Raw genomic sequence first — 17,382 nt, 5'->3', positions numbered from 1 at the left:
AGTCCAGGTTTCTTGCAGCATAATCAGTTATACATGACTATTTCTACATTCTCTGTGACTCTTTGAAATAACAGCTGCCGTTCAAAACCTGCATGACAGAAGGATATGGTTAGTAGAAGGTTCACACTGCTCCCTTGCATACAGTGATAGTGGATGGGGACTTGGATGGTCAAGAAATAGTAAAAAATCCATAAAAGTTCAGGTTTTTTTTAAGTAGTTAGCTGATTTGTCATTGTTTGCTCCTTTTCCGGCATCAGATTTCATTAACTGTCACATATAATGTGTCACACCACATTTTGTAGCCACTAATTTTTGGCCTTTTTGAAACTCATTAGTGTCTGTCCCTGTACTTGTATTGTATGTAAAAGAACAGCCAGAAAGTTAAACAAAAGTTTTCCATAAAAAATAATAATAATAATAATAATAGGTTGAGCTGACTGAGTTGTTTCTCTACATTCCTGTAGCTCAAACTGTAGAGCATGGCGCTAGCAACACCAAGGTCATGGGTCATCTTAAATGTAATATGATGTTTAATTTGAAATTGAGAATATTTTGGTATGCATTTGACTTCTAGACCTTATGGTTCAAAAGTTATTAGCAAAAATAACAAATTTGTGCAAATTTGGCCAGTTGGTGCCGCTAGAGAGTTTGAGATAGAGACTCATGTTCATTTTTGCGTGTCAAATTTGTTAACATGGTTTAGGAGAATGATCTATTAGAAATCTTTTGATAAGTTATTGCCAGCATTGTCTGAAGATAATCTGAACCATTTTTGGTGACAATTGGACAAACCGTCTATGACTAGTTTAAAAAAGTAGATTTTTTGGTGTGCATTTGACTTTTTTTTGAGTTTTTAGACCTTACAGTTCAAATGTTATTAATAGAAACATGAGTGCAAATTTGGCCTGTTGGTGGCACTGGAGAGTTTGAGTTAGAGACTTCAAATTTGCTGTGCATAATGATGAGACTCTTCTCTATCAGTGTGCCAAATTTTATAACTTTCCTGCAAGTGGTTCTATAAGATTAACAAGATTCAAAACAATATGTTAAAGCATTAACGTGTGTAAAATACAGCATTTTACGACTAAATTCGAAATGGTAGACATTCAAAAAGGCCGAAATAGCAAAATTGGGTATCATTTTATTCGATATGCTGCTTTGAATCTAACAAGATCAATCTTGTGATTTTTGGTCAGACTGCTCAGAAATGATAAACAAAAATGTCAATTTGTATGTCTTTTGATTATTAGGTGGCACTGTACTGAAACTACTCATGTGCCCTTAGGTCATACTTGGTATAACATGTACCAAGTTTGACCAGAATCTGCTAAATCATTGCGAAGATACAGTCTCATTCTTGTGTGATTTTCATCAAATTCGTTATTACGCATTACGAGCACGATTGGTCTATTAGAAATATTTTGATAACTTTTTGCCAGCATTTTCTGAAGATGATCTGAACCAGTTTTGGTGAAAATTGGACAAACCATGTAGGACGTGTTTGAAAAAGATTTTTTAGAAAAATTGCGAAAAATCTTGAGCCGTGCAATCTTGGTATTCAATCGACTCAGTATGAGCCAAGTGAGAATTTTGCTTTTAGACTTTACAGTTCAAAAGTTATTAGTAGATACATGAGTGCAAATTTGACCTGTTGTTGAAGCTAGAGCCTCCATCAGTGTGACTCGATCAGTGTGCCAAATTTCATAACTTTCCTGGAAGCGGTTCTATAATATTCAAAAGATTCTAAACAATATGTTAAAGCAATGGAACAATACAGCATTTTACCACGAAATTCGAATGGTACATGTTCAAAATGGCTGACATAGGAAAATTGAGTATTGTTTGATTCGGTATGCCACTCCAAATCTAGTGCGATCAATCTGATTTTTGGTCAGAAACTACTCATGTGCCCCCCGATCATGCTTGGTATAACATGTACCAAGCTAGGTCAGAATCTGCGTTGCGAAGATATAGCCAAATTTTTGTGCGATTTTCGTCAAATTTGTTAACAGATTCTTTATGAGAATGATTTGGAAATCTTTTGATATCGGAAATCTTTTGATAACTTTTTGCCAGCATTTTCTGAAGATCTGAGCCAATTTTTGTGAAAATTTTACGGTGTAGGGCGCATTCAAAGAAGTAGATTTTTTGGAAAATTTTGCCTGTTGGTGGTGCTAGAGAGTTTGAGGTAGAGACTTCAAATTAGCTGTGCTTAATGATGAGACTGTCCTCTATCTGTGTGCCAAATTTCATAACTATCCCGCAATAAAAAACTCAAAAGATTCAAAACAATATGTCAAAGCATTTGTAAAATACAGCATTTTAATACAAAATTCGAACAAGTATCGTTTGGTTCAGTGTGCCGCTCTGAATTTAACAAGATCAATCTTATGACTTTTGTCAAACTGTTCAGAAATTATAAACAAAAATTAAATTTTTAAATCCTTTGATCAGTAGGTGGCGCTGTGCCGAAACTACTCATGTGCCATCAGCTCATGCTTGGTATAACACCTACTAAGTTTGAAAAAAAAAAAAAAAGCTTTGCAATAATTTTTGTGCCCAAAATTTCGAAATCTTGATTCGTAGAAATAAAAATGTTGGTATGCAATCGACTCTTTATGGGTCAAATGAGAAATTTGCTTTTAGACCTACACAGTTTGTCCAATTTTCACTAAAATTGTCTCAGATCACCTTTGGACAATGCTGGCAAAAAGTTATCAAAAGATTTCCGATAGACCAAATCATTCTCATAAAGCATGTTAACAAATTTGACAAGAATCACACACAAATGAGGCTATATCTTTGCAACGTTTTAGCGGATTCTGACCAAAATTAGTCAAGTTAAGTCAAGTCACCTTTATTTATATAGTGCTTTTAACAATACAGGTTGTGTCAAAGCAACTTCACAGTATTAAACAGGACAATTGTGTGTCAATAATGCAGTATTGTAAACAATCAATTTTCAGTTAAAGGCAGTTTATCATTGAATTCAGTAGCCAGGTTACCATCCAAGGATTTTTTGCCAAAAGATATTTGGTTCTTCAAAATTTAGTTGATGGAAATGCCATTTATCGATACAATTTCTCAAGTGTCGACAAAATGTTTTTTCATTTAACTTTAGCTCATAAATTCTATATCAATAGTTTTAATGTTGCAAAAATTTGTGTGGAAACACTTTTTGTCAAGAAAAGGGGGCTTTAACGCTTTAACTGGGTACATGTTATACCAAGCATGACCTAGTTTCGTGCAGCTCCACCTACTAATCAAAAAAATATATAAAATTACATTTTTACTTACAATTTCTGAACAGTTGGAACAAATAAGATTGGAGTGGCTTACTGAATCAAACGATACCCAGTTTTCCTATGTCAGCCATTTTGAACATGTACCATTTCGAATTTTGTATTAAAATGCTGTATTTTACAAATGCTTTAACATATTGTTTAGAGTTTTTTTTAGGATAGTTTTTGCAGGATAGTTAAAGGGGTTCTATTATGCTCTTTTACAAAGTCTTTATTTTGTTTTGAGGGTGCACTAGAACATGCTCTCATGCTTGGTGGTTCGAAAAATGCACAATTTTTCACATAATTTACATTATTACAATAGCTTTCTCCCTCAGGCCAACACAAATGGCTTGATTAGTTCCGGGTTCCACCTTCCGAAAAACCAAATGTATTGTGATTGGTTAGCAGTCCCTCTGCGTTGCAATTGCCGAACAGCTTAGACGAGTTCAGTACTGCCACGCCCCTTACCAAAGCACCAAACTAGATTAAAGTGATTCTTATGTTTTAAATATGGATATTTTTTTTTTACAAAAACACATCAGATCACTTAAGGAGGCTTTTACTGATTCCCCGGAGCCATGTGAGAGCTGTCTACACTGTATGATGAATAAATCTCTTACCACACACTGCACGTATACGGCGCGACTCCGATGCGTGCACGGATGATTACTAGTCAATGTTCGTGTTTACAGCAGCCGCTTCTCTGCGTGTTTTGACCCTCTATGCCACACACGTCAACGGCGCGGCTCCAGCACGTATTCCGAAGCAGTTTATGGACACTTTAGTTAAAGCTCACCGACCTGCGGCTCGCTGAAGCATCCCAGAAGCAGCTGTCCATAATACATGGCTAAAGTTAGGCGAATCCCCCACCCGCCAACGAATTGAATTTCTGTAGGCGGGATTTACGTTGTGACATAATAGCATCCGGAAAACAAATTCTGTAGTCCAAAGGAGCCGTTCGTTGTAGTTCTTGAAAAGGGATTTTTTTAAAAACGAAATATCTCCCTTTGTAGTGGACTTGGAGATTTGTAACTTTGTAGATGTTTTTTATTCCCAAACATACACACCACAGCTAAAGTTCAAAAAGTGAAAAAGCATAATAGGACCCCTTTAAGAAATTTGGCACACAGATGGACAGTCTCATCATTAAGCACATCAAATTTGAAGTCTCAAATTCTCTAGAACCACCAACAGGCAAAATTTGCAAGTTTGCAAACTGTTCAGAAATTCTAAACTAAAATATCTTTTGATCAGTAGGTGGCGCCAAAACTACTCATGTGCCCTCAGGTCATGCTTGGCATAAGACAAACCAAGTTTGATCAGAATTTGATAGATAGCCAACTTTTTGTGATTTTCATCAAATTCGTTAACACGCTTTACGAGAACGTCTATCAGAAATCTGTTGATAATTTTTTGCCAGCATGGTCTAAGATGATCTGAGCCAAATTAGGACAAGTTAGAAGAAGTAGATTCAAAATTGTGAAAAAAAAAAAAAAAAATGGAATGCATTCGACTCAGCATAAAAAAAAAAAATTGCTTTTAGACCTTTATTTCAAAAGTTCTCCGCAGAAATATAAATGAAAATTTGGCCTGTTGGTGGTGCAAAAGAGTTCGAGATAGAGACTTTAAATTTGCTATGGTTATATTGAGATCCTATATCTGTGTGCCAAATTTCATAACTTTCCTGCAAAACTTTCCTGGTCATTGTCCTTGTTGGGAGAAATATTAGGGCTATAGTTAAAGGGGTCCTATTATGCTTTTTTACAACGTCTTATTTTGTTTTGTGGGTGAACTAGAACATGCTCTCATGCTTGGTTCGAAAAACGCATTACTTTACAATTTACATTATTACAATAGCTTTCTCACCAGCCTGGAACAAATGGCACGATTAGTTCCGGGTTCGATGAAGGTCCGCCTTCCGAAAAACTAAATGTATTGTGATTGGTTAGCAGTCCCACTGCGTTGCGATTGGCGAACAGCTTAGATGGCGTTTTAGTCCTGCCACACCTCTTCCCAAAGCAGCAAGTTCCGTGTACAACTGTTAACGCAAGCTATATTAAAGTGATTCTTACATTTTATATATGGATATTTTTCTTACAAAAACTCATTGGTTCACTACAGGAGGCTTTATTGACCCCCCAGAGCCATGTGAGGCACTTTTTATTATGGATCGATGCACTTGGACTTGTTTTGGACTGATGGAGAGAAACACAGTCTATGCCAGGGCTATTCAATTGGCGGCCCGCGGGCCCAATGCGGCCCGCCAATCATCTTCGTCCGGCCCGAGGGAGCAGCAGGTGGCTTGAATGGTTTTTGCACTAATTAGTTTGTCCACTAGGCGGCGGGCCAGCCAAAAAAGAAAAGCAAGAGAGCCAAGAACAAAAACAATCTACCGGAGATCGCAACATCAATAGACGGCAGATTTGACAAGCGCGTGTAGGGCTCCAGACTGCGACCAAATGGTCGCATTTTTTCTGCCGGTGCGACTAAATTTTGTGAGCGGTTGCAATGGCGCGACCACCGCGTTATTCAACTCATAAGCGCGGCTATTTCTGTTTCATATTAGAAACATTAAAACGGCAGACGAAGCGAAAGAGAAACCAAAGCGCGGCACGTTTGAGCTGCGCAGCTGGGACCGTTTATCAGCTCGGACCGCAACGCAAACACACTTGTCCAAACTCAGAACAGCCTCGGGAACCAAAGTTGATTTCGCGACACTTACTGCACAGTGCTGCGAGATCCAGTGAAAAGTGTTTGAATTCGCCCAGAATGAATTAAGGTTGCTGAAGTGAAAGATGAGTGAGAATCATTCAAATTCTGCTCAGAATTCTGTTATAAACAGCGCTGATGTAGGCTATGTCAGACAACCAGAAGTAACACCAACTTAAGCAAAGTCGAATGATATTACAGTATTCATTTCAGGGTTTGTACAACCTTTTGAGAGAGAAATTCAAGCACTTTTCAATGACTTTCAAGCATTTTGCACAACCATTTTAAGCACTTTAAAGCTCTTATGATCCAATTTGAATGTTATCTTGATGGCCAAAATATACTTTGTGGTAAACAAAATCTTAGGTCAAATTAAAAACGTAAAATAACGATTATAACCAGTATATGGCAATAATAATCGGTATATTTTATGCATATACAATTTATAGTTTATGTGAAGATTGTTTTAAAATCACCTAAATTAAAAGCTGTTATATATTTCAGAGCCTATTAAATGTTGGGCTTTCAATTTCACTGTAATGTTGAATGGACATAATTAATATGTAAAACTGAGAGAAAATTCATTTAATAGAGACACCAGTAGCAATATTGATATCAATACTTCATTAATAATTGGCTACTTGGTAAAAAGATGCTATTAAACACATATGTAAAAATACTTTGTTATTTTTACCTTAATTTGGAGGTTCATTGTGAAATTATGACAGTATAAATATATAAATATGCGATTATTCGTGATTAATTACAAAAAATGTTTGATTTTTTATTTATTTTTTAATTGATTGACAGACAGCACCTTAACCTTTTATAGATGTTGGTGTTGGTAATATTTGTTCATTTTAGTGAATATACATTTCAATGTAATTGTATAGGCCCCCTAGAAAAAGATTGGGACGGCCCCCATCCACTTGGCCCTCTTCAAATTTCCAGTTCGATAATCCGGCCCTCATATGGATCTAATTGAATAGCCCTGGTCTATGCCATTCTAAAGCTTGGGAGTGCCAGGATAATTGTTAATATAACTCCGATTGCATTCGTCTGAAAGAAGGATATACACCTAGGATGCATGGAGTTGTAAATAAAACAGGTAATAAAAGAAAGATTTAAAACATACATTTAATTCAATGTGTTTCTTGCTTTTTCTTGTATTTTGTCAAATTTACTACCAATTTTTGAGTAACAATTGTTTCAAAGTAAATCCTTTACCATTTTTTTCACTGTACGGCTCCTTTTAAAAGACACCATGGAAAAACAGCGACATATATTCCACTGTGCTTGCGTGCACTTGTTTTAATGATACATATTATATGTAGTTGTTTATATTGCTATTAGTTGCAACTTCCAATCTTGCTATAATTCATAAAGTGGCACAGCAGGACCCCCTGCCTGTGTGCTGAAGCTTAGCACAGCGTTGTAGCAAGAGCCCCCCGCATGCAACAAACCTCACACACACACATATATACACACACACTCGCACACAGAGGGCTAATGACGCAGCTACAGACGTCAAAGCACTGCTCTCTGGGTTATTAGCTCCACCAGCGTGTAGTCTGCGTATGCCCCTTCAGAAATATCGCTCCCCTCCTCAAGAACCCATAATTGCAAATATGCGACTCCTTACCCATAATGCGATTAATGAGAAAGCTCTCTTGACTGTGACTAGCCTCAACACAAAGCCAGACGCTGGTGAACAGAACACATACGACGATTCAAGGGTCATTATATTCCCTGACCTCATAAATTGTTCTTGACGGGATTTAGTGTTCTGACCTTTTTTGCATTTATGTTGCATTGGGCTTAACATGACAACATGGCACACAGTCTTGATGGGTGATTTGTTTGATCAGGACGACTCTCTTTAGCTCATACTGCCCCCTGCTGGATGTGTGGAGACCTGCAGTGTGTCTGCTCTGAGGGTTTATCTTTGTTCTTTTTATAAACCAGAGCTCTGTGATCGTCTAGTGAGCAATAATGTCATAGTACGCATGAGGTGTGATGAGTAACATTTCTTCTTCATCTGAGTTCACCAGCCATAACAAGCAACAGGCATTTTATTGATCATTTGGTTTCTATTTCTGCCGTGGTGTCACTCCAATCACTGTTAAATCTTGTAGGTTTAAAAAAAGGGCTCCACATATATGCACACTACAATGGAAGCCTGTTTCTGTCACTAAATAATTGAGACTATTTATCTCACAATTCTGACTTTTTTTCCTCACAATTGCATGATGCTAACTCACAATTCTGACTTTTTTCTCACAATTGCATGATGCTGACTCACAATTGTGAGTTACAAAGCCAGACAATTTGCAATTCTTAGAAATGAAGTCTGAATTGCGAGATATAAACCCGCAAGTTATAAAGATTTTTAACCGAAATAGCATGATATGAACTTGCACTGTATGAACTGTTCTGTTCTGACAGCATTGTGAGATATAAATTCACAACTTCAAGTTATAAAGTCAGAATTGCGAAATATAAACTTGCAAAAAAAAAAAAAAAATCTCAGAATTACATGATATAAACTTACAATTGTGATAAAAAAAAGTGAGTTGTGAGTTTGCATCTCGCAATTCTGAATTCTATTCTCAGAACTGTGAGAAATAAAATCACAATTATGAATTTTTTATTGGAATTGCATGATGCAGACTCGAAATTCTGACTTTTTTCTCAACATTGTGAGATTAACTGTGAGTTATAAAGTTAGAATATGATATGAACTTGCAATTCTGACTTCTTTTCTCAGAATTGTGAGTTATAAACTCGCAATTGCAAGTTATAAAGTCAGAACTGCGTGGCATAAACTTACAATTGAGTTTTTTGGAATTGCATGACGCGAACTCGCAATTCTGACTCAGAATTGCATGATATAAACTTGCAGTTGCGAGATATAAAGTCAGAATTGCAAGATATAAACTCAATTTTAAGAAAAAAAAACTCAGAATTTTGAGTTGTGAGTTTACATCTCGCAATTCTGACTTCTTTTCTCAAAATTGTGAGTTATAAACTCGCAATTGCAAGTTATAAAGTCGGAACTGCAAAGACAAACACAATTGTGTTTGTCTTTGCAGTTCCGACTTTATAACTAACAATTGTGATGCAAACAGATGCAAACTTCAATTCTGACTTTTTTCTCAGCATTGTGGGATATAAACTTAATTGCGAGTTATAGAGTTAGAATTGCGATATATAAACTTGCAATTCTGACTTATTTTCTTAGAATTGTAAGTTATAAACTTACAATTGGAAGTTATAAGTCAGAACTGTGATGCTATGAATTCGAATTTTCACATTTCTGATTTTTTTTCTCAGAATTGCAACAGAAAAAGTTGCAAGACATAAAGTCAGAATTGCAGGATATAAACTCAATTTTAAGAAAAAATATATTTTTGTAGTGAGTAGTGAGTTTACATTTCACAATTCTGACTTCTCAGAATTGCATGATACAAACTCGCAATTTTGACTTTTTTATTGCAAGTTTATATCTCATAATTCTGACTTATTTTTTAAATTGCAAAATATAAACTCCCAACTCTGAGGAAGAAAGTCAGAATTGCGAATTTATTATATATCTGACTTTTTTTTCTCACAATTGCGAGTTTATATCACAATCTGAGGAAAAAGTCAGAATTGTGAGATATAAACTCACAATTCTGACTTGTTTTATTGGAATTGTGTGATACGAACTCGCAATTCTGACTTCTTTTCTCAGAATTGTGAGATATAAACTTGCAATATGATGTCCAAACTCTGAGGAAAAAAAATAAATAATAAAAAACAGTTTTGAGAAAAAAAGTTTTCTTGCAATTGCAAGTTTATATCACAATCTGAGAAAAGAAAAGTCAGAATTTCAAGATATAAACTCGCAGTTGCACTAAAAGAGGTCAGAATTGAATGACGAGGAAAAAAGTGAGAATTGCAAGTTTATATCTTAAATTGGAAGTTTATATCAATTCTGAGAAAAAAAATCTGAATTGCGAGTTTGTATCATTTAGCAGATTCTGTTTTAATGTAGAGAGACTTGCAGTGCACTCATTACAGGTTCAGTTCCTCTGGACTTACTGAGGTATAGTGTCTCGCTCAAGGCTTAACGGTTCTTGGATTCTGAAGTTGAACCTAAAACCGTTTAATCACCAGCCCAGATGTTTAATCACTGAACACACCCCTTCAAGACTTTTAATGCAGTGGCCCCAAAAAACTATTTGGACACATTATCAGTATTTAAAAGATGCATGGATTTCATTGCATTAGTGACACAAAAATCAAACCAGGTGTCATCTGGAACCATACAATGTTACTTCATGAAGTGTCAGTGTGTTTGAATCAGCTGGTGTTTAGATGATTTTCAGTGGCTGTATGAAGTCAGTTCTCCTGATGTTCACACAGGTGTCCTAAAAGAGGAACCAGAAGTGAAGAGATTCAAATTGAACTGCCAATATCATCCACTATCCACAAATACAAAGTCTTCATGTTCAACAGCATTTCAGAAGCAGTGTTTAGGCATATTTCTTGACAAATCTTGACACTTGCTTTCATATTCTGTTGCATTGGTGTTCATTTTAAAGTGTTTGAAGTATTTTTTGAAGCTGCTGTATATAAATGCTCTGATTTATTCTGATGCTCAGACTTCACAATTTTTTCCCCTCAATATGATTTAAAAACTAATTAGATTTGAACAGATTTGAACAGAAGGACACTGGATGAGTTTCTAAGTAAAGTCTCTGTTATTTGGTGGATTTAACTGCAGAAATGTGGATTTACATCAAAGTGTCTTGAAATAGTGTATTGGGTAGTGCGTAATGCATCAGCCCTCTGTAATGCCTGGCAATCTTCACGCCGATGCCTCAACCCCTTATCTTCCCCTCCGGCTCTTGCTTTAATTTGCTTTCAATTAAGATCAGCCGGCAACACTAACTCCTGAGACGCATATATGCAGTGAGAGATACGTGACTGTAATTGAACACACAACGCTCTATCATTTGCCTGCCTTATGTCACAAAAAAGCACTTTGCATTGCTTTTATGGAATGTGCTGTTAGATGACCATGGAGTGGTTCTCATTCTTGATTGTATATGTATGTGTGACTTGAGTTAATTTTGTTTAATTTTAGAAAAATCCTTTTGTTTTTACAATGTCGTATTAAAAGAAAGATTTCCCCCAAGAATATCTTTTTTTTTTTTAATCCACCACCACAAAATAAATAAATAAACTTTATTTTAAAAAATAACATCTAGTACAAACTGTTTTCAATTTACAAATAACAGATACAAATCTTATAATGTAACTTCAAATTTGCACATTTGCATATGCTTTATTTTCATAACAAGTGTCACAATACAAAAAAAAACATAACTGTCTTAAGTAGGCTTCCTTATATGCAAAAAATAAATAATGTAGCATTTTTCATTCTTGATTGCGTATGTATGTGTGACATGAGTTAATTTGTTTAGATTTAGATAATCCTTTTGTTTTTATAATGTCGTATTAAAAGAAACATATCTTTCTTTTTTCCCCAAGAATATAGATTTTGTAATGTTATTTATTTACCACCACAAAATAAATAAATAGGAATAAACTTTAATTAAAAAATAATAATAATAACATCTAGTACAAACGTTGTAAGTTTTCAATTTACAAATAACAGATACACATCTTATACTGTAACTTCAAAGAAATCACATTTGCATATGCTTTATTTTCATTAAAAATGTCACAAAAAAAACATAACTGTCCTAAATAGACTTCATTTGCACTATGCGAAATATATACAGTCAAGCCCGAAATTATTCATACCCCTGGCGAATCCTGACTTAAAGTTACTTTTATTCAACCAGCAAGTTTTTTATTTTGCCAGAAATGACACAGGCTTCTCCCAAAAGATAATAAGATAATGTACAAGAGGCATCATTGTGGAAAAAAAAATATATTTCTCAGCTTTTATTTACATTTGAACAAAAAGTGGCATGTCCAAAATTATTCATACCCTTTGCAAACTGTCACAGTCTATGGGAAAATCCAAAGTTCTATACCATTCCAAATAGTCCAAGCTGTTCTAAAGCAACCTAATTACTGATTCATTGGGAACAGCTGTTTTAATCAACTCAACAGGTGAAAAACAGAAGCTCTCTGCTGTTGGTTTGTGGACAGTCATGGCTAAGACAAAGGAGCTCACTGAGAACCTGCGGCTGCGCATTGTGGCTGCTCACAAGTCAGGAAAGGGCTATAAGACCATATCTAAATGTTTTGAAGTTCCAGTGGCTACAGTGCAAAGTATTATTTAAAAATACAAGACGTTACGCACTGTGAAAAGTCTCAGAGGACGTGGTCGGAAGCCAAAAGTGACACCTGTGCTGGCCAGGAGGATAGTGAAAGAGGTTAAAAAAGGATCACCACCAAGGCCATACTGAATCTGGGCTCTGCTGGTGGCAACATCTCAAGGCAGACAGTCCAAAAGGAGCAATACATCAAAATTCTCAACAACAACATCAGGCAGTCTACAGAGAAACTTGGCCTTGGGCACCAGTGGACATTTCAGCATGACAACGACCCAAAACACACAGCAAAAGTGGTGAAGAAATGGTTAGCAGACAAAAACGTTTTACAGTGGCCCAGCCAGAGTCCCGACTTAAATCCAATTGAGAATCTGTGGAGGGAGCTAAAGATCAGGGTGATGGCAAGGAGACCCTCCAACCTGAAAGAGTTGGAGCTCATCGCTAAAGATGAATGGGCAAAAATACCAGTGGAGACATGCAAAAAGCTGGTCAGGAATTATAGGAAGCGTTTGATTGCTGTAACAGCCAATAAAGGCCTTTCTATTGATTATTAAAATATAATAATTTTGCCACTTTTTGTTCAAATGTAAATAAAATATGAGTAATATTTTTTTTTCCACAATGATGCCTCTTGTACATTGTCTTATTATCTTCTGGGAGACGTCTGTGTCTTTTCTAATCAAAAAAAAAAAAAAAAAACTTGCTGGTTGAATCAAAAGTAACTTTAAGTCAGAATTTGCCAGGGGTATGAATGATTTCAGGCTTGACTGTATTTTTATTTATTTATTTTTTACATTTAATTATGCATAATTATATTTGTAAGCTTATTTGTGTGTGTGTGTGTGTGTGTGTGTGTGTGTGTGTGTGTGTGTGTGTGTGTGTGTGTGTGTGTGTGTGTGTGTGTGTGTGTGTGTGTGTGTGTGTGTGTGTGAAATAAAATAATATTTGTGTGTTTTACAATACTTTAACATTAAATATTCATTCCATAAACATTATTTCTGGCAGATATTATTGAAGATTTGTTAAAATCAATTGTGTATTTCTTTCTGATGACAAGCATTTTTCATGGAAGATATATGACAAACATTATCAAGCTGACATTTTTTAATACTCATTTTACATACTTAGGATTAGGAAAGGCCATACAGTTACCTAAATGTTAAGTATGCTTTTGATCTATTAAAAGGCCTTTTGTGTCTCAGACTCCAAACAGATCATGATGGTTAAGATAAAACAATTATATACATCATAATAAATGTTTTTTATAATGATTGCTGCCTGCTCTCTACTCTACCACACACCAGGTGGCGCTAGAGATTAAGTAATATTTTTCTGTACTGCTTCTGTAGCTTAAAATCTTTTGTCTTTCCAGATTCGAGGATTCCTGTCAAGATTTGACAACGTTCTTCCTGCAAGTTTGGCATTTGACAAATGCACTGCATGCTCACCCATAGTAAGTAGACCATTTAATTTTTTTTATTTGGGATTGAGTTAATCCTATTTAAAATGTTGCGCAATGCCTGAGTGATGCATGGTTCAAGAAAAAAATAAAATAAAAAACAGGTTATCTTATAATAATGAAATAATTTGCAGTCAAACTAAGAATAATAAAAATGCTTGTGGAATGGATTTGCCTAGATAAGAGTCTAATGGTATCTGAAGCATGTTCTTCTGCAGATATGTAAAGTATCTGTAGATGATGCATGTGTGTTAGAAAGGCCATGTGTTGCGAATTAGGCTCCTTGTTGATGTCACAGCCGTATGTGAGTAATTAGGGCTGAATTGAAGTGTTTTTTCCCAGCGGTCGCGCTGTTGTCGACGGGTTCACGTCTCATAAATCAGAGTTTGGCTGCTCAATCTCTTTTGCATGTGTGGATGTGCTCTCCCAGTGGTTTCTCTCTTATTTAGCAGCTCTGTAGCCACTCCTTCCTCCCAAACACACGCTCGTACGTGAATACAGTAAGTTTGAAGGCTGACGGTGAGTTGTAGCCATTCCCTTCCCCCTCTTCTCCCCTCGCTCTGGTTTCACCCACTTTCTCTCCCAAGTTCTCTCTCGCTCTCTTTCTATTTTCTTTGTGCTGTAAAGACATAAAAGCCTCATAAAATGTCTCAGATCCTTACACTTTGATGCAAGATTGTTAGGGAACTGTGTGAGGTAAATGTCTTGGGGATGCTACCTGTGTCTTTTAAAGAAATAGTTCACCTAAAAACCTACATTTCCATGATGAAAAACACTTTTGGGTTTAGTAGATGATTGCTGTACTTGTACTTCTACCTATAGTTGATCTTCTCCTTTAAGCTACTGAATAAAGAATATTTAATTAAAACGCTAACCCAATCCATTGAGTTCCAAATGGACCTGCATGAAACTTTTTTAGTATTAGTTTCAGTTGGTTTTGATTTGATGCAGTTATATTGTAACCTTTTTACAAAGCAGACACACATTTCAAAGTCAGGCATAATAAAGGTTGTATAATGCCGCACTGTGTTTCTCTAAGGAAACTCCAACCAGCAGCACATTAAAAACTTTATAAGCATGTGTTTTTGAACACATCCCGGTAGGTCTTTAGTGAACATGCACATTGCTTAGTTGCTTGTTTATTTGTTTTAAGTGCAAAACGTGAGTCTGTTAGCTCACAGAAAACACATCCAAAGAGTCTTACATTCATAGTGATGTTACAATTGGGCCAAACTGATTTAGTTTAGCCAAAATATTACATGTCCTGTATGTATATTTACTGATTAATTCAATATTTATTCTGAGCCAAATTACAGGGGGTAAAAATTATTTCAGAAAGATAGTGGCATTATGTATACCGTTATTAGTAGGTCTATTAGTAAAATCTGTTGACTTTAGGAATCTTTGTTGCATTATATTATATTCAGGATTTTTCTCCATATAGTGGACTTCAACAGTGCCTGTGAGTTTGAACTTCCAAAATGCAGTTTTAAAATTGACAATTGACAAATGCTTGTCTTGTCTAGCTCTGCATGAACTCTGTGTATTCTGGTTCAAGACAGTTAGGGTATGTAGAAAAACTCCATTTCAATTTCTTCTTCAACTTCAAAATAGCCCTACATCGCTGCAGAAGTACCGACCCAGTGTTTACAAAGTAAACATGAAAATGAGATGGGAGTTTTTAGACATACCCTAACTCTCTTGACCTGGAATACACAGTAGTTTACGCTGAGCTAGACAAGATGAGCATTTGAGGTTAAAAAGTATATAAATTGTAATTTTTTTCAGAAAATGACTCAACTTCTTCCTTGTCTGGGATCGTTTAGAGACATTTGAAGCGGCACTGAAACTGCATTTTGGAAGTTCAAACTTACAGGCATAATACCATTGAAGTCCACTATATGGAGAGAAATCCTGAAATGTTGTCCTCAAAAGACATCATTTCTCTTTGACTGATAAATAAATCAAGACATGAACATCTTTGATGGCAAAGGGGTGAGTAAATTCATTTCAATGCATTTTGGCTTTCAGACAGGTATGTTATGTTTATATATATATATATATATATATATATATATATATAAGTAAACAATGCATTTCTAGTTTTAATGTTATTTGTTCTTCAGACATTCTTCTTTAAATACAGTATCAGCATGAGCTGTATACAAAGTGTGTTTGTCCACTAAAAAATGGGTAGCATTCAACAATGAGATAGAGATGGAGTCATGAATCCACATATCTCTGGAACTGAACCAAACAGGGCCTTAAAAATTAAGATACTGAAAGAAAAGTTTGTTAAGAACCAAAATCTAAAACAACATTAAGATATCTTTTATACTTCTTGAGTTGAATGCAAACTTTAGAAAAAATACTAGAAATGTTTTTTCCCCATTTCCTCATTGTCACTGTTGGCATAAAATGCAACAATGATAGCCAAGTCATTCTGTGTCAGCTCAACCAGAGGTCCCTGGCTCAAATTTCTGATTTTGTCGACATGTAGACATGTATGTCCTATGCAATAGTCTTGATAGAGGAAAACAAGATACATTTCTAGTTTCAACATTATTTGTTCTTCAGACATTCCCCTTTTAAGTACAATATGTATCAGCTGTATACAAGGTTTTCGACCACTGAAATTTAGTAATATTCAACAATCTGAATATGGAGCCCTATATGAGATCTTCATATCTCTTGGATTGAATGATATAGGACCTTGAAAATGAAGATTCCAAAAGAAAATGTTATTAAGAACCAGAACCTAATATAAAATTGATATATCTTTAATAATTCTTGAATTAAAGGCATGCAAACCTTGGAAAATAATAGTTATGGCACTCATGTATGTTCTAAGTAGTTGTCTTGACAGAAGGAAACAAGATAAAGAAGATTTCTAGTTTTAACATTATTTGTTCTTCAGACATCCCTTCTTCAAAAGAAAAGAATGTCGTATAAATGCAAAATGACCCACATTTGGTTTTTGACCACTGAAAATGTGTACAATTCAACAATTTACCCCTGGAGCCATATTAAAATTCCAGTATCTCTGGAACTGAACCATAAAGGGCCTTCTTAAAAATGAAGATGCCAAAAGTTTGTTTAGACCCAATATCTAAAAGGACATTAAGATATCTTCAATAATTTATGAGTTACAGGCATGCAAACTTTGGAGAAAATGCTTGAAATGTGCTCTTTCCCCATTTTTGAATGGTCACCATTGGCACATAATGCATCAAAGATAGCTAAAGTCAATGGATTTTACTAATCTCTGTGTAAAAACAACATCATGCTGCTGCAATCTTTCTAAAGTCAATTTTAGCCCCCTGTAATTTGGCTGAATCTCAGGTGAAAATTGTCATTTTGACCCCACTATAGAAAACGTCTCAGGTTATGTATGTAACCATGGTTCCCTGAGAAAGTGAAAGAGACACTGCGTCCTCTATGGGGCGCTATGGGGAATGCCATCAGTGTGATCCGTGTCTGAAGCCTACATACAAAAACAACAATAGTATTAGACGGTGACAGCCTATGACGTCACTTCCTGGCGCGACCATAGTATAAAAGGGTGCCGATAGAACACAACATCCGCTTCTTCGTCTGAATCTTACGCCCGAAGCATGGCGATGAGACTAGAGGACAC

General features: G+C 35.6%; 1 protein-coding gene across 1 annotated transcript in view; it reads left to right on the top strand.

Annotated features, from left to right (window-relative positions):
- Positions 1 to 14,205, top strand: part of atg7 (ATG7 autophagy related 7 homolog (S. cerevisiae)) — a 77,676-nt gene extending 63,471 nt beyond the window's left edge. Inside the window, exons 18-19 of the mRNA XM_073825545.1 lie at positions 13,659 to 13,739; positions 14,176 to 14,205. Coding sequence (XP_073681646.1) covers positions 13,659 to 13,739; positions 14,176 to 14,205 — 111 coding nt within the window. The remainder of the gene's footprint in view (positions 1 to 13,658; positions 13,740 to 14,175) is intronic.
- Positions 14,206 to 17,382: the final 3,177 nt, after the last annotated feature.

This window comes from Garra rufa, chromosome 20, assembly GCF_049309525.1.
Source record: "Garra rufa chromosome 20, GarRuf1.0, whole genome shotgun sequence".
Lineage (NCBI taxonomy): Eukaryota > Metazoa > Chordata > Actinopteri > Cypriniformes > Cyprinidae > Garra > Garra rufa.
This window is presented reverse-complemented; position numbering and strand designations above follow the sequence as displayed.